Source organism: Oncorhynchus mykiss, chromosome 13 (genome assembly GCF_057628025.1).
Source record: "Oncorhynchus mykiss isolate SJ-2025 chromosome 13, ASM5762802v1, whole genome shotgun sequence".
Lineage (NCBI taxonomy): Eukaryota > Metazoa > Chordata > Actinopteri > Salmoniformes > Salmonidae > Oncorhynchus > Oncorhynchus mykiss.
The window spans coordinates 78,223,871-78,248,870 of NC_143034.1; the positions used below are offsets into that span (position 1 = coordinate 78,223,871).

General features: G+C 47.2%; 1 protein-coding gene across 2 annotated transcripts in view; it reads right to left on the reverse strand.

Annotated features, from left to right (window-relative positions):
• The window catches only part of septin12 (septin 12), a 183,324-nt gene that overhangs the window by 121,961 nt on the left and 36,363 nt on the right, over positions 1-25,000 (reverse strand). For both annotated transcript variants that reach the window (XM_090197795.1, XM_090197797.1), the window contains exon 2: positions 5,981-7,450. In XM_090197795.1, coding sequence (XP_090053921.1) covers positions 5,981-7,450 — 1,470 coding nt within the window. The remainder of the gene's footprint in view (positions 1-5,980; positions 7,451-25,000) is intronic.

A 25,000-nucleotide genomic window follows, 5' to 3' on the forward strand; every position in this document is an offset into this window, starting at 1 on the left:
GCACTACCTCCTGTGCCATTAAGACCTGGACCTCATAGTATGACACGAGTACAACACAACAAGACCTGGTCCTTATAGTACAACACAACAAGACCTGGTCCTTATAGTACAACACAACAAGACCTGGTCCTAATAGTACAACACAACAAGACCTGGTCCTTATAGTACAACACAACAAGACCTGGTCCTTATAGTATGACACGAGTACAACACAACAAGACCTGGTCCTTATAGTATGACACGAGTACAACACAACAAGACCTGGTCCTCATAGTATGACACGAGTACAACACAACAAGACCTGGTCCTTATAGTATGACATGAGTACAACACAACAAGACCTGGTCCTTATAGAATGACACGAGTACAAAACAACAAGACCTGGTCCTTATAGTATGACACGAGTACAACATAACAAGACCTGGACCTCATAGTATGACACGAGTACAACACAACAAGACCTGGTCCTTATAGTATGACATGAGTACAACACAACTAGACCTGGTCCTCATAGTATGACACGAGTACAACACAACAAGACCTGGTCCTTATAGTATGACACGAGTACAAAACAACAAGACCTTGACCTCGTAGTATGACACGAGTACAACACAACAAGACCTGGTCCTTATAGTATGACACGAGTACAACATAACAAGACCTGGACCTCATAGTATGACACGAGTACAACACAACAAGACCTGGTCCTTATAGTATGACACGAGTACAACATAACAAGACCTGGACCTCATAGTATGACACGAGTACAACACAACAAGACCTGGTCCTTAAAGTACAACACAACAAGACCTGGTCCTTATAGAACAACACAACAAGACCTGGTCCTTATAGTATGACACGAGTACAACACAACAAGACCTGGTCCTCATAGTATGACACGAGTACAACACAACTAGACCTGGTCCTTATAGTATGACACGAGTAAAACATAACAAGACCTGGTCCTCATAGTATGACACGAGTACAACACAACAAGACCTGGACCTTATAGTATGACACGAGTACAACACAACAAGACCTGGTCCTTATAGTATGACACGAGTACAACACAACAAGACCTGGTCCTCATAGTATGACACGAGTACAACACAACAAGACCTGGTCCTTATATTATGACACGAGTACAACACAACAAGACCTGGACCTCATAGTATGACACGAATACAACACAACAAGACCTGGACCTCATAGTATGACACGAGTACAACACAACAAGACCTGGTCCTTATAGTATGACACGAGTACAACACAACAAGACCTGGACCTCATAGTATGACACGAGTACAACACAACAAGACCTGGTCCTCATAGTACGACACGAGTACAACACAACAAGACCTGGTCCTTATAGTATGACACGAGTACAACACAACAAGACCTGGTCCTTATAGTTTGACACGAGTACAACACAACAAGACCTGGTCCTTATAGTATGACACGAGTACAACACAACAAGACCTGGTCCTTATAGTATGACACGAGTACAACACAACAAGACCTGGTCCTCATAGTATGACACGAGTACAACACAACAAGATCTAATCCTTATAGTATGACACGAGTACAACACAACAAGACCTGGACCTCATAGTATGACACGAGTACAACACAACAAGACCTGGACCTCATAGTATGACACGAGTACAACACAACAAGACCTGGTCATTATAGTATGACACGAGTACAACACAACAAGACCTGGTCCTTATAGTATGACACGAGTACAACACAACAAGACCTGGACCTCATAGTATGACACGAGTACAACACAACAAGACCTAATCCTCATACTATGACACGAGTACAACCTAACAAGACCTGGACCTCATAGTATGACACGAGTACAACACAACAAGACCTGGACCTCATAGTATGACACGAGTACAACACAACAAGACCTGGACCTCATAGTATGACACGAGTACAACACAACAAGACCTGGTCCTTATAGTATGACACGAGTACAACCTAACAAGACCTGGACCTCATAGTATGACACGAGTACAACACAACAAGACCTGGACCTCATAGTATGACACGAGTACAACACAACAAGACCTGGACATCATAGTATGACACGAGTACAACACAACAAGACCTGGTCCTTATAGTATGACACGAGTACAACCTAACAAGACCTGGACCTCATAGTATGACACGAGTACAACACAACAAGACCTGGTCCTTATAGTATGACACGAGTACAACATAACAAGACCTGGACCTCATAGTATGACACGAGTACAACACAACAAGACCTGGTCCTTAAAGTACAACACAACAAGACCTGGTCCTTATAGAACAACACAACAAGACCTGGTCCTTATAGTACAACACAACAAGACCTGGTCCTTATAGGATGACACGAGTACAACACAACAAGACCTGGTCCTCATAGTATGACACGAGTACAACACAACAAGACCTGGTCCTTATAGTATGACACGAGTACAACATAACAAGACCTGGTCCTCATAGTATGACACGAGTACAACACAACAAGACCTGGACCTTATAGTATGACACGAGTACAACACAACAAGACCTGGTCCTTATAGTATGACACGAGTACAACACAACAAGACCTGGTCCTCATAGTATGACACGAGTACAACACAACAAGACCTAATCCTTATAGTATGACACGAGTACAACACAACAAGACCTGGACCTCATAGTATGACACGAGTACAACACAACAAGACCTGGACCTCATAGTATGACACGAGTACAACACAACAAGACCTGGTCCTTATAGTATGACACGAGTACAACACAACAAGACCTGGACCTCATAGTATGACACGAGTACAACACAACAAGACCTGGTCCTCATAGTACGACACGAGTACAACACAACAAGACCTGGTCCTTATAGTATGACACGAGTACAACACAACAAGACCTGGTCCTTATAGTTTGACACGAGTACAACACAACAAGACCTGGTCCTTATAGTATGACACGAGTACAACACAACAAGACCTGGTCCTTATAGTATGACACGAGTACAACACAACAAGACCTGGTCCTCATAGTATGACACGAGTACAACACAACAATATCTAATCCTTATAGTATGACACGAGTACAACACAACAAGACCTGGACCTCATAGTATGACACGAGTACAACACAACAAGACCTGGACCTCATAGTATGACACGAGTACAACACAACAAGACCTGGTCATTATAGTATGACACGAGTACAACACAACAAGACCTGGTCCTTATAGTATGACACGAGTACAACACAACAAGACCTGGACCTCATAGTATGACACGAGTACAACACAACAAGACCTAATCCTCATACTATGACACGAGTACAACCTAACAAGACCTGGACCTCATAGTATGACACGAGTACAACACAACAAGACCTGGACCTCATAGTATGACACGAGTACAACACAACAAGACCTGGACCTCATAGTATGACACGAGTACAACACAACAAGACCTGGTCCTTATAGTATGACACGAGTACAACCTAACAAGACCTGGACCTCATAGTATGACACGAGTACAACACAACAAGACCTGGACCTCATAGTATGACACGAGTACAACACAACAAGACCTGGACATCATAGTATGACACGAGTACAACACAACAAGACCTGGTCCTTATAGTATGACACGAGTACAACCTAACAAGACCTGGACCTCATAGTATGACACGAGTACAACACAACAAGACCTGGTCCTTATAGTATGACACGAGTACAACATAACAAGACCTGGACCTCATAGTATGACACGAGTACAACACAACAAGACCTGGTCCTTAAAGTACAACACAACAAGACCTGGTCCTTATAGAACAACACAACAAGACCTGGTCCTTATAGTACAACACAACAAGACCTGGTCCTTATAGTATGACACGAGTACAACACAACAAGACCTGGTCCTCATAGTATGACACGAGTACAACACAACAAGACCTGGTCCTTATAGTATGACACGAGTACAACATAACAAGACCTGGTCCTCATAGTATGACACGAGTACAACACAACAAGACCTGGACCTTATAGTATGACACGAGTACAACACAACAAGACCTGGTCCTTATAGTATGACACGAGTACAACACAACAAGACCTGGTCCTCATAGTATGACACGAGTACAACACAACAAGACCTAATCCTTATAGTATGACACGAGTACAACACAACAAGACCTGGACCTCATAGTATGACACGAGTACAACACAACAAGACCTGGACCTCATAGTATGACACGAGTACAACACAACAAGACCTGGTCCTTATAGTATGACACGAGTACAACACAACAAGACCTGGACCTCATAGTATGACACGAGTACAACACAACAAGACCTGGTCCTCATAGTACGACACGAGTACAACACAACAAGACCTGGTCCTTATAGTATGACACGAGTACAACACAACAAGACCTGGTCCTTATAGTTTGACACGAGTACAACACAACAAGACCTGGTCCTTATAGTATGACACGAGTACAACACAACAAGACCTGGTCCTTATAGTATGACACGAGTACAACACAACAAGACCTGGTCCTCATAGTATGACACGAGTACAACACAACAAGATCTAATCCTTATAGTATGACACGAGTACAACACAACAAGACCTGGACCTCATAGTATGACACGAGTACAACACAACAAGACCTGGACCTCATAGTATGACACGAGTACAACACAACAAGACCTGGTCATTATAGTATGACACGAGTACAACACAACAAGACCTGGTCCTTATAGTATGACACGAGTACAACACAACAAGACCTGGACCTCATAGTATGACACGAGTACAACACAACAAGACCTAATCCTCATACTATGACACGAGTACAACCTAACAAGACCTGGACCTCATAGTATGACACGAGTACAACACAACAAGACCTGGACCTCATAGTATGACACGAGTACAACACAACAAGACCTAATCCTCATAGTATGAAACAAGTACAACCTAACAAGACCTGGACCTCATAGTATGACACGAGTACAACACAACAAGACCTGGACCTCATAGTATGACATGAGTACAACACAACAAGACCTGGACCTCATAGTATGACACGAGTACAACACAACAAGACCTGGTCCTTATAGTATGACACGAGTACAACCTAACAAGACCTGGACCTCATAGTATGACACGAGTACAACACAACAAGACCTGGTCCTTATAGTATGACACGAGTACAACACAACAAGACATCATAATGGAGATGTGTTCCAGTCTGCTTTAAGGAGATATACATCATAATGGAGATGTGTTCCAGTCTGCTTTAAGGAGATATACATCATAATGGAGATGTGTTCCAGTCTGCTTTAAGGAGATATACATCATAATGGAGATGTGTTCCAGTCTGCTTTAAGGAGATATACATCATAATGGAGATGTGTTCCAGTCTGCTTTAAGGAGCTATACATCATAATGGAGATGTGTTCCAGTCTGCTTTAAGGAGATATACATCATAATGGAGATGTGTTCCAGTCTGCTTTAAGGAGATATACATCATAATGGAAATGTGTTCCAGTCTGCTTTAAGGAGATATACATCATAATGGAGATGTGTTCCAGTCTGCTTTGAGGAGATATATATCATAATGGAGATGTGTTCCAGTCTGCTTTAAGGAGAGTGTTCCAGTCTGCTTTAATGACGACCATGTTCTGTGTATGTTTGGTGGGACGTTGATGGAATATTTTCCTAAACCACAGAAAACTGATCACATGAATATTCTTGAAATGTGTCTGGAACATTTAGTATCTTAAGTTCTGGGTAAGTTCTGTTTGACATTTAGGGAATGGTCTCTTGGAAACATTCCTTGCACACCATGGGAACATTCCTATGAAATCGTTAGTTAATGACCTACGTGGTCGGCAGGTAACCTGGCGGTTAAGAGCATTGGGCCAGTAACCACGTACATTTAAAATGCTTACCTTGCACTCTCTTTAGCCCCTGTCTCTGGACCGTCACAGGTAGAGGTGATGAAACACGCTCCTGATGCACCATCATCATCGGTGGTGGGCTCTCCTTCTTCACCCCGTTGCTAAGGGCAACCCCGCTCAGAACACTGGCGGCGCTTGGAACCCTGGTGGTCGTCATGGCGTCGGGACGGGAGAAGGAAGCGATCCTCTGCAGGATGGAACCCACGCTTTCTCTCTCTGACATCATTTCCTGTGGCTGGGTGTGCTCCAGTGGCAGGGGGGTGGAGGGGGCCAGGTGTCCTACCTGAGGTCTGGGGGAGAGCAGGTTGAGCTGGGGGGTCTGGGCGGGGGACAGGGGGACAGGGGACTGGCTCACCTTAGGGACAGGCTTGGCCCCCGGGGGGGAGGTAGGTGGGGGAGAGCGGGGGAGGGAGGGGTTGATGTTGTTGTAGGAGACGTGGTGTTTGGCGGCGGGAAGAGGAGTGAGGTCACCACCGGAGCTGTCCAGACTGCTGAGGGATGGGCTAGCTGAGACAGAGAGGCTGCTGGGATAGTGTGCTCTGGGTGGAGGTTTAGGGGGGTCAGACGAGGGGGGAGGATGAGGGCTGGGCTGGGGCGTCTTCACCCCCACCAGACTGTCTAGATCCAGGGGGAACTTGTTGAGACGCTGGGTCTCTTTGGGTTTGGGCTGGGCCTGGTAGCTGTTGTGGTTCTGATTGGGAGAGTAGCATCCTTCCTTCCCCAAGGGACTGGTGTTATAATGCCGCTGGGATCCGCCATTCAAACCCACATTGGCACTGCCATACCTCACCCCTCCACCTCCAGCCCCCCGCACCCCCATCACCCCGCCTCCTCCTTCCCCGATCTGGAGGTCCAGACTGGGCATGGATCCGTGGCTGACCCCCCTGGGCTCTGGAGCTCCCAGCCCCATAGGCTGAAACACACTGCCATGGGAAGAGAACACGCCACGCTGCTGCCCAGGACGCTGCTCCATCTGTGGGCTAGTGGAGTAGGACAGAGACCCTGGCTTGCCCGGAGGTACCCCTCCTCCTCCTTCTCCTCCGCCTCCCTGGATGGAATACTCCAGACTAGAAGAGGAGCTATGGAGACTATCATTATCACTGCCTGGGCCAGAGAGAGAGGAGGAGAAACCTTTAGGGTTGAACTTGTTCTGGAAGGAAGAGGCCCTGGTGATGCCTCCGGAGCTCCCTCCATTGTTGTTGATGGCGGGTCTGTTCATGGCTCTGTTGAAGGAGAGACTGGAGACCATGCGGGACTTGAAAACAGGGCTCTGGGCAGGGCTGGGGTTGGTACCAAGGCTGATCCGGGAGCGGAAGGCAGGGGAGCCGTGGCTGGAGGTGGGGAACCCTCGACCCTCGTTGGTCTTGTTGAGGAGGGAGGTGGAGGAGAGGGGGGAGGGAACGGGGGAGGAGGGGGAGAAGGGAGGAAGCTCGACCACATCGTCGAAGGATCTTTTTAAAGCTGTAGAGGAGAGAGAAGGAGATATGGGCAGAGGTAGAGGAGGGTGGGGCGTGGAGAGAGGGAGGGGGAGAGAGAAGGAGATATGGGCAGAGGTAGAGGAGGGTGGGGTGTGGAGAGAGGGAGGGGGAGAGGAGGAAGAGGAAGGGGGTGAGGGGTAAAGAGGTAGGGGGGGAAGAGGGGGGAGGTAGAGAGAGGGAGGGGTAGATGGAGGGAGGGAGGGAGGGAGGGGGAGAGAGAGGGGGTAGATGGAGGGAGGGAGGGGGAGAGAGAGGGGGTAGATGGAGGGACAAGGAGGGAGGGAGGGTTAATAAGTGAGTTAGTTCATAACAGTTGAGTTGAATAGTTGAGCTTTAACAAAATGAATACACTTACTAACTGTTCTTATTTAAGTTACTTTACTTTATTTCACCTTAATTTAACCAGGTAGACTAGTTGAGAACAAGTTCTCATTTACAATTGCAACCTGGCCAAGATAAAGCACAGAAACTCGACACATACAACAACACAGAGTTACACATGGAGTAAAACAAACATTCAATCAATAACACAATAGAAAAGTCTATATACAGTGTGTGCAAATGAAGTAAGATTAGGGAGGTAAAGGCAATAAATAGGCCAATAGTGGTGAAATAACTACAATTTAGCAGTTAAACACTGGAGTGATAGATGCACAGAAGATGAATGTGCAAGTAGAGATACTGGGGTGCAAAGGAGCGAGTATTGAGAGGGGAGGCTGGAGGGGTTGTTTTTTGAATGCTTTATGTTATACTGAATGCATTTAGATATTGTCGTCCATGTTTTAAGGATCCATGGGATGTCTTTCATTGATGATCCAATCGGCGGGAATCTGTTGCTTAATGTACAAGGTGATAAAGACATTTTATTCCCTCAAAGACTACAACTCGGTGTGCTGCAGGGGCTTCCTGATCTGGGCTTTTCTGAAAGGGAGGCAGACACCACACCAAACCCTCCTGTGGGCATAACTGAAAGAACTGACCAGACTCAATGGCTTCAAGTGACTCCTCTCAACAACATGACTTAGACCATGGTGTCACGTTCTGACCTTTATTTCCGTTGTTTTGTATTTATTTAGTATGGTCAGGGCGTGAGTTGGGTGGGCAGTCTATGTTTGTTTTTCTATGTTTTGGGGCATTTCTATGTTTTCGGCCTAGTATGGTTCTCAATCAGAGGCAGGTGTCATTAGTTGTCTCTGATTGAGAATCATACTTAGGTAGCCTGGGTTGCACTGTTTGTTTGTGGGTGATTGTCTATGTTAGTGGCTTGTGTCAGCACAGGTCTCTTTTTGTAGCTTCACGGTCGAATTTGGTTTATTGTTTTTGTTACTCGTTTGTATAGTGTTCAGTCTTTCTTTATTAAAGATTTTACCATGGACACTTACCACGCCGCATATTGGTCCTCTGATCCTTCTCGCCTCTCCTCTTCAGACGAAGAGGAGGACGACCGTGACAGAATCACCCACCAACCAAGGACCAAGCGGCGTGGTAGAAAACAGCGACGACAGCAGCAGCAGCAGCAACAACAACAGCGGCCGGTATCACAGGACTCCTGGACATGGGAGGAGATACTGAACGGAGAGGGACCCTGGGCACAGGCTGGGGAATATCGCCGCCCCAAAGCAGAGCTGGAGGCAGCGAAAGCTGAGCGGCGGCGATATGAGGAGGCAGCACGGCAGTGCGACAGGTACGAGAGACAGCCCCAAATTTTTTTGGGGGGGGGGCACACGAGGGGTGGAGCTAAGCCAGGTAGCAGACCTGCGCTCACCCCTCGTGCTTATTATAAGCAGCGCGATACTGGGCAGGCACCGTGTTATGCGGTTAAGCGCACGGTGTCGCCAGTACGTGTCCATAGCCCGGTGCGCTATAGGACAGCCCCCCGAGAGTGTCATGCGAGTGCGGGCATCGAGCCAGGGCGTATGGTGCCTGCTCAGCGGGTCTGGTCGCCGGTACGCAGTTTTGGCCCAGGGTATCCTGCGCCGGCTCTGCGTGCTGTGTCTCCGGGGCGCTGGGAGGGTGCAGTGCGTCCTCTGCCCGCGCTCCGCTCGTACCGGGCGACTGTGGGAATGGAGCCGAAGGGAGAGGTGCGTGTAGTAAGCACTAGATCTCCCGTGCTTACCCACAGCCCGGTTCAACCTGTGCCTGCACTCTGGACAGTCCGGGCTAGAGTGGTTATCCAGCCTGGGGAAGTGGTGCCAAGGTTGCGCACCAGAGCTCCAGTGCTCCCCCACAGCCCGGTCTTTCAGGTGCCTCCTCTTAACCCCAAGCCTCCTGAAGGTCTTCCCAGCCTGGTGGTTCCTGTGGCAGCCCCACGCACCAGGCTGTCTCTCTGTCTCCTCCCTGCAGGTGGTCCTGTCTGTCCGGCGCCGCTGCCGGAGTCTCCCGCCTGTCCGGCGCCGCTGCCGGAGTCTCCCGCCTGTCCGGCGCCGCTGCCGGAGTCTCCCGCCTGTCCGGCGCCTCTGCCGGAGTCTCCCGCCTGTCCGGCGCCTCTGCCGGAGTCTCCCGCCTGTCCGGCGCCTCTGCCGGAGTCTCCCGCCTGTCCGGCGCCTCTGCCGGAGCCTCCCGCCTGTCCGGCGCCTCTGCCGGAGCCTCCCGCCTGTCCGGCGCCTCTGCCGGAGCCTCCCGCCTGTCCGGAGCCTCTGCCGGAGCCTCCCGCCTGTCCGGCGCCTCTGCCGGAGCCTCCCGCCTGTCCGGCGCCTCTGCCGGAGCCTCCCGCCTGTCCGGCGCCGCTGCCGGAGCCTCCCGCCTGTCCGGCGCCGCTGCCGGAGCCTCCCGCCTGTCCGGCGCCGCTGCCGGAGCCCCTCTGCCCAGAGCAGCTGTCTCTCTGTCCCGAGCAGCTGTCTCTCTGTCCCGAGCAGCTGTCTCTCTGTCCCGAGCAGCTGTCTCTCTGTCCCGAGCAGCTGTCTCTCTGTCCCGAGCAGCTGTCTCTCTGTCCCGAGCAGCTGTCCCTCTGTCCCGAGCAGCTGTCCCTCTGTCCCGAGCTGCCCCTCTGTCCAGTGGGGTCATTGAGAGGGGTGGTCATGCTGAGAGAGCCACGGAGGCGGACAATAAGGCGGACTAAGACAATGATGAGGTGGGGTCCGCGTCCCGCGCCAGAGCCGCCACCGCGGACAGACGCCCACCCAGACCCTCCCCTATAGGTCAAGGTTTTGCGGCCGGAGTCCGCACCTTTGGGGGGGGGTACTGTCACGTTCTGACCTTTATTTCCGTTGTTTTGTATTTATTTAGTATGGTCAGGGCGTGAGTTGGGTGGGCAGTCTATGTTTGTTTTTCTATGTTTTGGGGCATTTCTATGTTTTCGGCCTAGTATGGTTCTCAATCAGAGGCAGGTGTCATTAGTTGTCTCTGATTGAGAATCATACTTAGGTAGCCTGGGTTGCACTGTTTGTTTGTGGGTGATTGTCTATGTTAGTGGCTTGTGTCAGCACAGGTCTCTTTTTGTAGCTTCACGGTCGAATTTGGTTTATTGTTTTTGTTACTCGTTTGTATAGTGTTCAGTCTTTCTTTATTAAAGATTTTACCATGGACACTTACCACGCCGCATATTGGTCCTCTGATCCTTCTTGCCTCTCCTCTTCAGACGAAGAGGAGGACGACCGTGACACATGGAGTTGTTTGTGATGTTCTCTTAACGAGCTACACGGTGAAATTCAACCCCGTATTTCAACTGGAATATAGCGAAGAGGATTCAAAACGTAGAGTTGGATTTAGCGAGAAGCTCAGCTATAGCCGATGCACGAAGAGGGCAGAGGACAAATATGGTGCTTAGTAAGTTATTTTTCCTGCAAGCTACCTGGCTAGCTAGCTAAGTTAGTTATGTTTCATACAAGCTACCTGGCTAGCTAGCTAAGTTAGTTATGTTTCATTACAAGCTACCTGGCTAGCTAGCTAAGTTAGTTATTTTTCATACAAGCTACCTGGCTAGCTAGCTAAGTTAGTTATTTTTCATACAAGCTACCTGGCTAGCTAGCTAAGTTAGTTATGTTTCATACAAGCTACCTGGGTAGCTAGCTAAGTTAGTTGTGTTTCATTCAAGCTACCTGGCTAGTTAGCTAAGTTAGTTATGTTTCATACAAGCTACCTGGCTAGCTAGCTAAGTTAGTTATGTTTCATACAAGCTGCCTGGCTAGCTAGCTAAGTTAGTTATGTTTCATACAAGCTACCTGGCTAGCTAGCTAAGTTAGTTATTTTTCATACAAGCTACCTGGCTAGCTAGCTAAGTTTAATTTATCTACTGAAACTCATTATGTATTGACATATTACTGTACAGTATCTGAATGTCTAACATCTGTTCGATGCTAGAGAGCCCCCTACAACTGATATAAATATATTTTTTGAATGCATACTGGCAGACAAATTTAGTAAATGTCATCTATTTTTTTATTTACCAGTCCGTAGATACACCGAATGTCATCATCGGGTGTTTTGTCCGGTGTACGATGCCCAGACACGTCCTGCAATTATGTTTGAAAAACTTCTGACTGACCTAGAAATGCCTTGGACAGCATGAAAACAAACTCAGATTTCCACCAGGGTGAAATGTCCCTTTAACCAGTAGTGATGAGGGCTGTATTACCAGGGTGAAATGTCCCTTTAACCAGTAGTGATGAGGGCTGTCTTTACAGGGTGAAATGTCCCTTTAACCAGTAGTGATGAGGGCTGTCTTTACAGGGTGAAATGACCCTTTAACCTCCAGTAGTGATGAGGGCTATCTTTACAGGGTGAAATGTCCCTTTAACCAGTAGTGATGAGGGCTGTCTTTACAGGGTGAAATGTCCCTTTAACCAGTAGTGATGAGGGCTGTCTTTACAGGGTGAAATGACCCTTTAACCTCCAGTAGTGATGAAGGCTGTCTTTACAGGGTGAAATGTCCCTTTAACCAGTAGTGATGAGGGCTGTCTTTACAGGATGAAATGTCTTAACCTCCAGTAGTGATGAGGGCTATCTTTACAGGGTGAAATGTCTTAATCTCCAGTAGTGATGAGGGCTATCTTTACAGGGTGAAATGTCTTAACCTCCAGTAGTGATGAGGGCTATCTTTACAGGGTGAAATGTCCCTTTAACCAGTAGTGATGAGGGCTGTCTTTACAGGGTGAAATGACCCTTTAACCTCCAGTAGTGATGAGGGCTATCTTTACAGGGTGAAATGTCCCTTTAACCAGTAGTGATGAGGGCTGTCTTTACAGGGTGGAATGTCCCTTTAACCAGTAGTGATGAGGGCTGTCTTTACAGGGTGAAATGTCCCTTTAACCAGTAGTGATGAGGGCTGTCTTTACAGGGTGAAATGTCCCTTTAACCAGTAGTGATGAGGGCTGTCTTTACAGGGTGAAATGTCTTAACCTCCAGTAGTGATGAGGGCTGTCTTTACAGGGTGAAATGACCCTTTAACCTCCAGTAGTGATGAGGGCTGTCTTTACAGGGTGAAATGTCCCTTTAACCAGTAGTGATGAGGGCTGTCTTTACAGGGTGAAATGTCTTAACCTCCAGTAGTGATGAGGGCTGTCTTTACAGGGTGAAATGACCCTTTAACCTCCAGTAGTGATGAGGGCTGTCTTTACAGGGTGAAATGTCCCTTTAACCAGCAGTGATGAGGGCGCACAGACAGATACACACACACGCGCACACACACACACACACACACACACACACACACACACACACACACACACAGGCAGATACACACACACATACACACACACACGCACAGACAGATACACACACACACACACACGCACGCACAGACAGATACACACACACACACACACACACACACACACAGGCAGACAGGCAGGCAGGCAGGCAGGCAGACAGACAGACAGACAGACAGACAGACAGACAGACAGACAGACAGACAGACAGACAGACAGACAGACAGACAGACAGACAGGCAGGCAGGCAGACAGACAGACAGACAGACAGACAGACAGACACCTGATATTGGCTGCTAATACAACATGGACAGTCTTGAAAAGCAGAGCAGTTAGGGTTGATGACAGCACCAGAGAGGAAGACTTTACAAAAGCCCCACTCTTTTGTATCTCTCTGTCTGAACCAAATGTGACAATTTAACACACAGCTCCTACATAGGGTGTTTCCATGTAAAAGGACCCGTGAGCATCAACATGTGAAGTTCGCAGGAGCATGTCAAACTGGGTGTCGAATGAAAGCTAAGAGTCTATGTTTTCAAGACATTAAGGGATATATACATTTTTTTTTCCCAACGATTTTCTATGCAACAAAACAAGAAAAGGCTCTGATTTCTGGTCAAACAGATGGAAAAGTGGTCTTAGAAGCACAGTAATGTGGAAGTAAAGACCCCTGACAACTAATGTCAACACTTACATTTAGTTTAGGAGAAAGTCTTTGCCTTCTGTAAGCTCAAGAAACATTGTCACCAACAACCCACAACCCATAATCCTCCCTTCCACTGACATACTGTTATGTTCAGCAGATAGTGTCTGAAATCTACTCTACTCTACTGTACTGAACTCTACTGTTCTGTACTCTACTGTACTGAACTCTACTGTTCTGTACTCTACTGTACTGAACTCTACTGTACTGAACTCTACTGTACTGAACTCTACTGTTCTGTACTCTACTGTACTGAACTCTACTGTACTGAACTCTACTGTACTGAACTCTACTGTAATGTACTGTACTCTACTGTACTCTACTCTACTGTACTGAACTCTACTGTAATGTACTGTACTCTACTGTACTGTACTCTACTGTACTGAACTCTACTGTACTGAACTCTACTGTAATGTACTGAACTCTACTGTACTGAACTCTACTGTAATGTACTGAACTCTACTGTAATGTACTGAACTCTACTGTACTGAACTCTACTGTAATGTACTGAACTCTACTGTACTGAACTCTACTGTACTGAACTCTACTGTACTGAACTACACTGTACTCTACTCTACTGTAATGTACTGAACTCTACTGTACTCTACTCTACTGTAATTAACTGAACTCTACTGTACTGAACTCTACTGTACTCTACTGTAATGTACTGAACTACACTGTACTCTGCTTTACTGTAATTAACCGAACTCTACTCTACTGTAATTAACTGAACTCTACTGTACTGTAATTAACTGAACTCTACTGTACTGTAATTAACTGAACTCTACTGTACTGTAATTAACTGAACTCTACTGTACTGAACTGAACTCTACTCTACTGTAATTAACTGAACTCTACTGTACTGAACTGAACTCTACTCTACTCTACTGTAATTAACTGAACTCTACTGTAATGTACTGAACTCTACTCTACTGTGCAGTACTGAACTCTACTGTAATGTACTGAACTCTACTGTGATGTACTGAACTCTACTGTAATGTACTGAACTCGACTGTGATGTACTGAACTCTACTGTAATGTACTGAACTCTACTGTGATGTACTGAACTCTACTGTAATGTACTGAACTCTACTGTAATGTACTGAACTCTACTGTGATGTACTGAACTCTACTGTGATGTACTGAACTCTACTGTGATGTACTGAACTCTACTGTGATGTACTGAACTCTACTGTGATGTACTGAACTCTACTGTAATGTACTGAACTCGACTGTGATGTACTGAACTCTACTGTAATGTACTGAACTCTACTGTGATGTACTGAACTCTACTGTAATGTACTGAACTCTACTGTGATGTACTGAACTCTACTGTGATGTACTGAACACTACTGTGATGTACTGAACTCTACTGTAATGTACTGCACTCTACTGTGGTGTACTGAACTCTACTGTGATGTACTGAACTCTACTGTAATGTACTGAACTCTACTGTAATGTACTGAACTCTACTGTAATGTACTGAACTCTACTGTGATGTACTGAACTCTACTGTAATGTACAGAACTCTACTGTGATGTACTGAACTCTACTGTGATGTACTGAACTCTACTGTGATGTACTGAACTCTACTGTGATGTACTGAACTCTACTGTGATGTACTGAACTCTACTGTGATGTACTGAACTCTACTGTGATGTACTGAACTCTACTGTGATGTACTGAACTCTACTGTGATGTACTGAACTCTACTGTGATGTACTGAACTCTACTGTAATGTACTGCACTCTACTGTGATGTACTGAACTCTACTGTGATGTACTGAACTCTACTGTAATGTACTGAACTCTACTGTGATGTACTGAACTCTACTGTGATGTACTGAACTCTACTGTAATGTACTGAACTCTACTGTGATGTACTGAACTCTACTGTGATGTACTGAACTCTACTATAATGTACTGAACTCTACTGTAATGTACTGAACTCTACTGTAATGTACTGAACTCTACTGTAATGTACTGAACTCTACTGTAATGTACTGAACTCTACTCTACTGTGATGTACTGAACTCTACTGTGATGTACTGAACTCTACTGTAATGTACTGAACTCTACTGTGATGTACTGAACACTACTGTGATGTACTGAACTCTACTGTAATGTACTGAACTCTACTGTGATGTACTGAACTCTACTGTGATGTACTGAACTCTACTGTGATGTACTGAACTCTACTGTGATGTACTGAACTCTACTGTAATGTACTGAACTCTACTGTGATGTACTGAACTCTACTGTGATGTACTGAACTCTACTGTAATGTACTGAACTCTACTGTGATGTACTGAACTCTACTGTGATGTACTGAACTCTACTATAATGTACTGAACTCTACTGTGATGTACTGAACACTACTGTGATGTACTGAACTCTACTCTACTGTGATGTACTGAACTCTACTGTGATGTACTGAACTCTACTGTAATGTACTGAACTCTACTGTGATGTACTGAACACTACTGTGATGTACTGAACTCTACTGTAATGTACTGAACTCTACTGTGATGTACTGAACTCTACTGTAATGTACTGAACTCTACTGTGATGTACTGAACTCTACTGTAATGTACTGAACTCTACTGTGATGTACTGAACTCTACTCTACTGTGATGTACTGTGATGCCCAAACTTGAGAAACATAGACGCCCAGGATTGTTTCCGTTTTAGACCAACCAGATTTGGTCTTGTTTTGGGGGCGGAGCTCATCACAATAGTAGCCCGTGTGTAGAATAACACCCAAACATGCAGAAGAAGGATTCTTCATATTTCTACCTTAGTGAACCTATTCAGGATACATCCCCATGAAGAGAATGATATTCACATCCATCATTATGTATTTCTGTGTAGTACAGATCAGGGACCCGTGATGTCATTCTGTTACCGGAATTCTGGATTCTGAATTTTAATATAACCTTTATTTAACCTTTATTTAACTAGGCAAGTCAGTTAAGAACAAATTCTTATTTACAATGAAGGCCTACCCCGGGCCAAACCTGGACAACGCTGGGTCAATTGTCCACCGCCCTAGGGGACTTCCAATCATGGCCGAATGTGATACAGCCTGGATTCGAACCAGGGATTGTAGTGATGCCTCTTGATACAGGGCCTTAGACCACTGCGCCGCAAACAAAATATATTTGTTCGTAGTCAAGGTGTCCTGTCATAGCTGACAGCCCAGTCTTTCTGCAGACGTCGTATTTAACTGAGTGTTTTGGGAAAATGTGGATAAATGAACCGAGGGAGATTTTACCCACTGTGTTTTTGTGACATTTTTCTGAGTCGATTGTTCACAGTCGTCCTTGTTCATAGAGTTGTATGGTTTGTTAAACTTTAAAATCAATGTTTTTTTTGTTCGACATACATTTTAAAGTGAGAAATCTGAGTCAAGGCGGAATTCCGTTTCCCATGGAATTGCCCTATAACAAAAGAGATAAAACTCAAAAGTCCATCAACATCTAAAATGTGGAATCTACATTTGCCAAACTGAGTTATTCTCAGTGTGAAACGCTGAGAAGAGGAAAACTTAAAGTCCCCCCCAAAAAGTTTGATCCTGTGAAGTGTGACAGTTTCTTTAATCGTTCTTTCTCCTTCTTTCTCTCTCTCTCGTTTTCTCTTCTTGCTCTCTGTCTCGGTCTCTCTCTTTATCGCTCCTCTCTCATTCTCCCTTTCTGTTTTGCCTCTCTCTCTCTTTGAACACAAAGCGATCTGTGGTTAAACCTCTCTCCCTCTCCCGTTTCGACCTTTGCCTTTGTGTTACAGCAGCGTCCCTTCCTGTGTCCAACACACACACACACACATGCACACACGCACGCACGCACGCACGCACACACACACACACACACACACACACACACACACACACACACACACACACACTCCCTTCCTGCATCCCCTCCCTCTCTCCATAGTGGGGGGTTTAGGCCACCAGGCACAAAGGGGTGATTGAGGGAGCAGGGTGAAAGTCAGAGTCCAGAGAGGTTAGGTTACAGCAGACCCCGACACAACACAGGATTCATCTCACCAAATAAATGGAGGGGAGAGAGAGACAGAGAGAGAGACAGAGAGAGAGAGGACAGAGAGAGGACAGAGAGAGGACAGAGAGAGAGAACAGAGACAGGACAGAGAGAGAGACAGAGAGGACAGAGACAAGACAGAGAGATGACAGAGAGAGGACAGAGAGAGGACAGAGAGAGAGACAGAGACAGGACCGAGACAGGACAGAGAGAGGACAGAGAGAGGACAGAGAGAGGACAGAGAGAGGACAGAGAGATGACAGAGACAGGACAGAGAGAAATGACAGAGAGAGAGACAGAGACAGGACCGAGACAGGACCGAGACAGGACAGGGAGAGGACAGAGAGGACAGAGAGAGGAGAGAGAGATGACAGAGACAGGACAGAGAGAAATGACAGAGAGAGAGGACAGAGACAAGACAGAGAGAGAGACAGAGACAGAAGAGAGACAGGACAGAGAGATGACAGAGACAAGGAGAAGGTCACGCCGATAGGTAAAAGTTTATCAAGATATAGACAAGGAGAAGGTCAAGCCGATAGGTAAATAGATTTTAGGCGTTGTCAGAATTCTTTAAGATACTCTTCATAATATGTTTTGGAAGATGGGCAGGGTCTCCGCTGTCCTGACTTCAGGGGGAAGCATGTTTCACCAATGGGGTGCCAGGACAGAGAAGAGCTTTGACTGAGCTGAGCGGGAGCTGCCCTCCCCTGGGGGTGGGAGGGCCAAGAGACCAGAGGTGGCGTAATGGATTGCTGGGGTTGGAATGTACAGTTTGAGCCTGAAGGTAAGGAGAGGCGGTTCCCCTTGCTTCCCCTGTTGACAAGCACCAGGGTCTTGAAGACGACGTGAGCTTCGACAGGACGACAGCGTAGCGTGATGAGGAGCGGGGTGACATGAGAGAACTTAGGAAGGTTTGAACACTGCAGCATTCTGGAGCAGTTGGATAACACTGCAGCATTCTGGAGAAGTTGGAAAACACCGCAGCATTCTGGAGCAGTTGGATAACACTGCAGCATTCTGGAGAAGTTGGAAAACACTGCAGCATTCTGGAGCAGTTGGATAACACTGCAGCATTCTGGAGAAGTTGGAAAACACTGCAGCATTCTGGAGAAGTTGGAAAACACTGCAGCATTCTGGAGCAGTTGGAAAACACTGCAGCATTCTGGAGAAGCTGGATAACACTGCAGCATTCTGGAGAAGTTGGAAAACACTGCAGCATTCTGGAGCAGTTGGAAAACACTGCAGCATTCTGGAGAAGTTGGAAAACACTGCAGCATTCTGGAGAAGTTGGAAAACACTGCAGCATTCTGGAGAAGTTGGAAAACACTGCAGCATTCTGGAGAAGTTGGATAACACTGCAGCATTCTGGAGCAGTTGGATAACACTGCAGCATTCTGGAGCAGCTGGATAACACTGCAGCATTCTGGAGAAGTTGGAAAACACTGCAGCATTCTGGAGCAGTTGGAAAACACTGCAGCATTCTGGAGAAGTTGGAAAACACTGCAGCATTCTGGAGCAGTTGGATAACACTGCAGCATTCTGGAGCAGTTGGAAAACACTGCAGCATTCTGGAGCAGTTGGATAACACTGCAGCATTCTGGAGAAGTTGGATAACACTGCAGCATTCTGGAGAAGTTGGATAACACTGCAGCATTCTGGAGCAGTTGGAAAACACTGCAGCATTCTGGAGCAGTTGGATAACACTGCAGCATTCTGGAGCAGTTGGAAAACACTGCAGCATTCTGGAGCAGTTGGATAACACTGCAGCATTCTGGAGCAGTTGGATAACACTGCAGCATTCTGGAGCAGTTGGATAACACTGCAGCATTCTGGAGCAGTTGGAAAACACTGCAACATTCTGGATAACACTGCAGCATTCTGGATAACACTGCAGCATTCTGGAGAAGTTGGAAAACACTGCAGCATTCTGGAGAAGTTGGAAAACACTGCAGCATTCTGGAGAAGTTGGAAAACACTGCAGCATTCTGGAGCAGTTGGAAAACACCGCAGCATTCTGGAGCAGTTGGATAACACTGCAGCATTCTGGAGCAGTTGGATAACACTGCAGCATTCTGGAGCAGTTGGAGGGGTTTGATGTCAAAAGCGGGGAGCCCAGCCAACAGAGAGTTGCAGTAGTCCAGACGGGAGATGACAAGCTCCTGGATTAGGACCTGTGCTACTTCCTGTGTGAGGAAGGGTTGCACTGTACGGATGTGGTAGAGCTTGACCTTGCAGGAGAGAGTCACTGCTTTGATGTTTGCAGAAAACAGCAGGGTGTTGTTTAGTGTCCTGCCAAGGTCCTATGCACTCTGGGAGGGGAACACTATGGAGTTGTCTTGTAGAGGTCTTGGAGCGGGCAGGCCTTTCACAGGAAGGAATAGCAGCTCTGTCTTGTCAAGGTTGAGCTTGAGGGGGTGGGCCGACATCCAAGCTGAGATGTCTGCCAGGCATGCAGAGATTCTTGTCGCTACCCGGGATGTCAGAAGGTGAGAAGGAGAAGAGTAGTTGTGTCATCCTCATAGCAACGATAGGAGAGACCATGTGAGGCTATGACAGAGCCGAGTGACTTGGTGTTCAGGGTCAAGAAGATCGTTCTGAAAGAGACACTTTTTGTGGACTGTTATAAAAATGGGAACATCAGAAACTTAATCTTCCAGACATTCCCTAGTTAGTGCTATAAGAGCACACTGCCCCATGTCAAGAGTTAGTGTTAGCGATGGGTAGAAATGAAGGATACTAGACAACGAAGAATCTGAGCCAGCCAATGTTAACCTGTACAAGTCTGGAACAGTATTGGTACAGGGCAACCCCAAACAGTTTCAACAGACTTTCATAGAATCAAAGAGGAGAAGATCACTCTTGGTGAAGACTCCTCCACTCCGAGCGAGTCAGACTAGACCTCATCCTTAATTAAACAACCCCACAGATGAGCAACCCCAAGCAGAGAGTCAACCTCCCAGCACAGAGTATTATTCCCTTACTGAAATGATGGATAAATTCACCCAGCTGGAGGTAAGGCAGGCAGAGCAGGAACGGTCAGCACAAAAAAATGGTCCAGCACAACAACACCCCGCTACGAGACCGGGAGAGCTGGAGGGGGAGAGAGACATGTCTGCACTCTGGAGGGGGAGAGAGACATGTCTGCACTCTGGAGGGGGAGAGAGACATGTCTGCACTCTGGAGGGGGAGAGAGTCATGTCTGCACTCTGGACTGTGGTGAGACAACTTCAACAGGAGAAAGAGCAGGAGAAGAAGGAGGCGGCCCAGCGGCAGGAGTAGATGAGAGCACTAGAGGAGAAGGTGAGAGGAGAAGGTGAGAGCACTAGAGGAGAAGGTGAGAGGAGAAGGTGAGAGCACTAGAGGATAAAATGGGAACACTAGAGGAGAAGATGAGAGCACTAGAGGAGAAGGTGAGAGCACTAGAGGAGTAGATGAGAGCACTAGAGGAGAAGGTGAGAGCACTAGAGGAGAAGATGAGAGCACTAGAGGAGAAGGTGAGAGCACTAGAGGAGAAGATGTGAGCACTAGAGGAGAAGGCGAGAGCACTAGAGGAGAAGATGTGAGGAGAAGGTGAGAGCACTAGAGGATAAAATGGGAACACTAGAGGAGAAGATGAGAGCACTAGAGGAGTAGATGAGAGCACTAGAGGAGTAGATGAGAGCACTAGAGGAGAAGGTGAGAGCACTAGAGGAGAAGGTGAGAGCACTAGAGGAGAAGATGAGAGCACTAGAGGAGAAGGTGAGAGCACTAGAGGAGAAGATGAGAGCACTAGAGGAGAAGGTGAGAGCACTAGAGGAGAAGATGAGAGCACTAGAGGAGAAGGCGAGAGCACTAGAGGAGAAGGCGAGAGCACTAGAGGAGAAGGTGAGAGTACTAGAGGAGGTAAGAGCACAAGAGTGAGAAAGATGACGTGTGACAGAGAACAACCCACCTCAGATCCTGACCAAAGTCTTGACACCACAGCAGAACATATACAGGAAGAACCCCAAGCTCATGGGACCACACCCCTCCTAGCACCCCCCATGTCAGCCTCCTGATAGCCCTCCTGACAACCCCCGCACTCCCACTGAGGACACACACAAAACAAAGATTGTACTCCTTATGGGCTCAAACAGGAAGTATATACAAAAAAATAAACTTTTTCCCAACACAGACTGTCTAAACTCTGGTGTCCAAACACCCAGCGCACCCTAGACCTTCTGTCTGAGGACCAACTAGGTTCACCCAGCAACATAATAATACCCCCAGCACGCCCTAGACCTTCTGTCTGAGGACCAACTAGGTTCACCCAGCCACATAATAATACACCCAGCACGCCCTAGACCTTCTGTCTGAGGACCAACTAGGGTCACCCAGCGCGCCCTAGACCTTCTGTCTGAGGACCAACTAGGTTCACCCAGCGCGCCCTAGACCTTCTGTCTGAGGACCAACTAGGGTCACCCAGCACGCCCCTAGACCTTCTGTCTGAGGACCAACTAGGTTCACCCAGCGCGCCCTAGACCTTCTGTCTGAGGACCAACTAGGATCACCCAGCGCGCCCTAGACCTTCTGTCTGAGGACCAACTAGGGTCACCCAGCACGCCCTAGACCTTCTGTCTGAGGACCAACTAGGTTCACCCAGCCACATGATAATACACCCAGCGCCCTAGACCTTCTGTCTGAGGACCAACTAGGGTCACCCAGCCACATGATAATACACCCAGCGCCCTAGAGCTTCTGTCTGAGGACCAACTGGGTTCTCCTAGCCACATAATAATACACACAGGCACAAACGACCTGAGAACACAGCAGGAAAGGGTGGCCACAGCATTCAAGAGAGCGATTGAAAAAGCTTCTTCCACTTTCCCCAAATTCACAAGCGGGTTATCTTCACCCTGGTACCACAGAAAGACTTCCACCCTGCTACCACAGAAAGACTTCCACCCTGCTACCACAGAAAGACTTCCACCCTGCTACCACAGAAAGACTTCCACCCTGCTACCACAGAAAGACGTCCACCCTGCTACCACAGAAAGACTTCCACCCTGCTACCACACAGCGAGTAAACATAAGCATTTCCCGTGACTGTACCTCAAAATCAAACATCTAGCTGGACTAACACTCCCCCCTGAACTTGGACAGCCTTTATAACCAGGTCCTCCTCTACAAGGCAACAGAGCCCACCCTGGACTTGAACATCCTCTATGACCAGGTCCTCCTCTACAAGGCAGCAGAGCCCATCATGGACTTGGACAGCCTTTATGACCAGGTCCTCCTCTACAAGGCAGCAGAGCCCATCCTGGACTTGGACAGCCTTTATAACCAGGTCCTCCTCTACAAGGCAGCAGAGCCCATCCTGGACTTGGACAGCCTTAATGACCAGGTCCACCTCTACAAGGCAGGACCCAAAGGTGGGCACTGCTGCCTTGTAGAGGTGGACCTGGCTAAACAGGGCCGTGGGGTGAGACAGGGATGCAGCTTGAGCCCTACCCTCTTCAACATATATGTAAATGAATTGACAAGGGCACTAGAACAGTCAGCCTCACCCAACTGGACTTGGAAAACAAATGTCTAATGTTTGCAAATGATCCGGTGCATCTGTCCCCAACCAAGCGGGACCTACAGCAGCACCTAGATCTGTCCCCAACCAAGGAGGACCTACAGCAGTACCTAGATCTGTCCCCAACCAAGGAGGACCTACAGCAGCACCTAGATCTGTCCCCAACCAAGGAGGACCTACAGCAGCACCTAGATCTGTCCCCAACCAAGGAGGACCTACAGCAGCACCTAGATCTGTCCCCAACCAAGGAGGACCTACAGCAGCACCTAGATCTGTCCCCAACCAAGGAGGACCTTCATCAGCACCTAGATCTGTCCCCAACCAAGGAGGGCCTACAGCAGCACCTAGATCTTCTGCACAGATTCTGTCGGACCTGGACCCTGACAGTAAATCTCAGTAAGACAAAAAATAAGGGTGTTCCAACAAAGGTCCGGTTGCCAGGACCACAAATACAAATTCCATCTAGACACCGTTGCCCTAGAGCACACAAAAAACTATACATACCTCGGCCTAAACAGGAACAACACAGGTAACAAACACAAGGCAGTGAACGATCTAAGAGACAAGGCAAGAAGGGCCTTTTATGCCATAAAAAGGAACATTAAACTCAACATCCCAATGAGGGTCTGGCTAAAAATAGTTCAATCTGTTATTGCCCTCTATGGTTGTGAGGTCTTGTGGGGTCAGCTCACCAACCAAGAATTCACAAAAAGGGACAAACAACCAATTGAAACTATGTGTACAACGCAAAACCCCAAACAATGCAGAATTAGGACTATAGCCGCTAGTTATCAACATCTAGAAAATAGCTGTTCAATTCTACAACCACCTAAAAGGAAGCCATGCCCACACATTCCACCACAAAGCACTCTCCTACAGTAAGATGAACCTGGAGAAATGTCCCCTCAGCCAGCTGAGTCCTGGGGCTCTGTTCACAAACACAAACAGACCCCACAGAGCCCCAGGACAGAAACACATTTAGACACAACCAAATCATGAGAAAATAAAAAGTTTACTATTTGACAGACTGGAAAGGTTGAGCAAAAAAACAGAGCAAACTAGAATGTTATTTGGCCCTAAACAGAGAGTACACAGCGGCAGAATACCTGACCACTATGACTGACCCAAACTTAAGGAAAGCGTTGACTATGTACAGACTCAGTGAGCATAGCCTTGGTATTGAGAGAGGCTGCCGCAGGCAGACATGGCTCTCAAGAGAAGACAGGCTATGTGCCCACTGCCCACAAAATGAGTTGGAAACTGAGCTGCACTTCCTAACCTCCTGCCAAATGTATGACCATATTAGAGACACATAGTTCCCTCAGATTACACAGACCCACAAAGAATTTGAAAACGGTGGATCACAAACAACATTGTAAACGCAACCCATATCTATTTCCCTTTCATACTTCCAACTATTTGGGCCGTTGGGTAAGACAGGGATGCAGCTATGTTTCCCATGCCAATAAAGCCTTTCGAATTGAGTTGAGATAACGAGAGAGTCGGTCAGAGACAGAAGGCTGAAGTGTTTCGGAATGAAAAGAGAGAAGGGATACAGGTCTGTGGTTTTTGACGTCAGAGAGGTCGAGTGTTGGTTCCCTGAGGAGGGG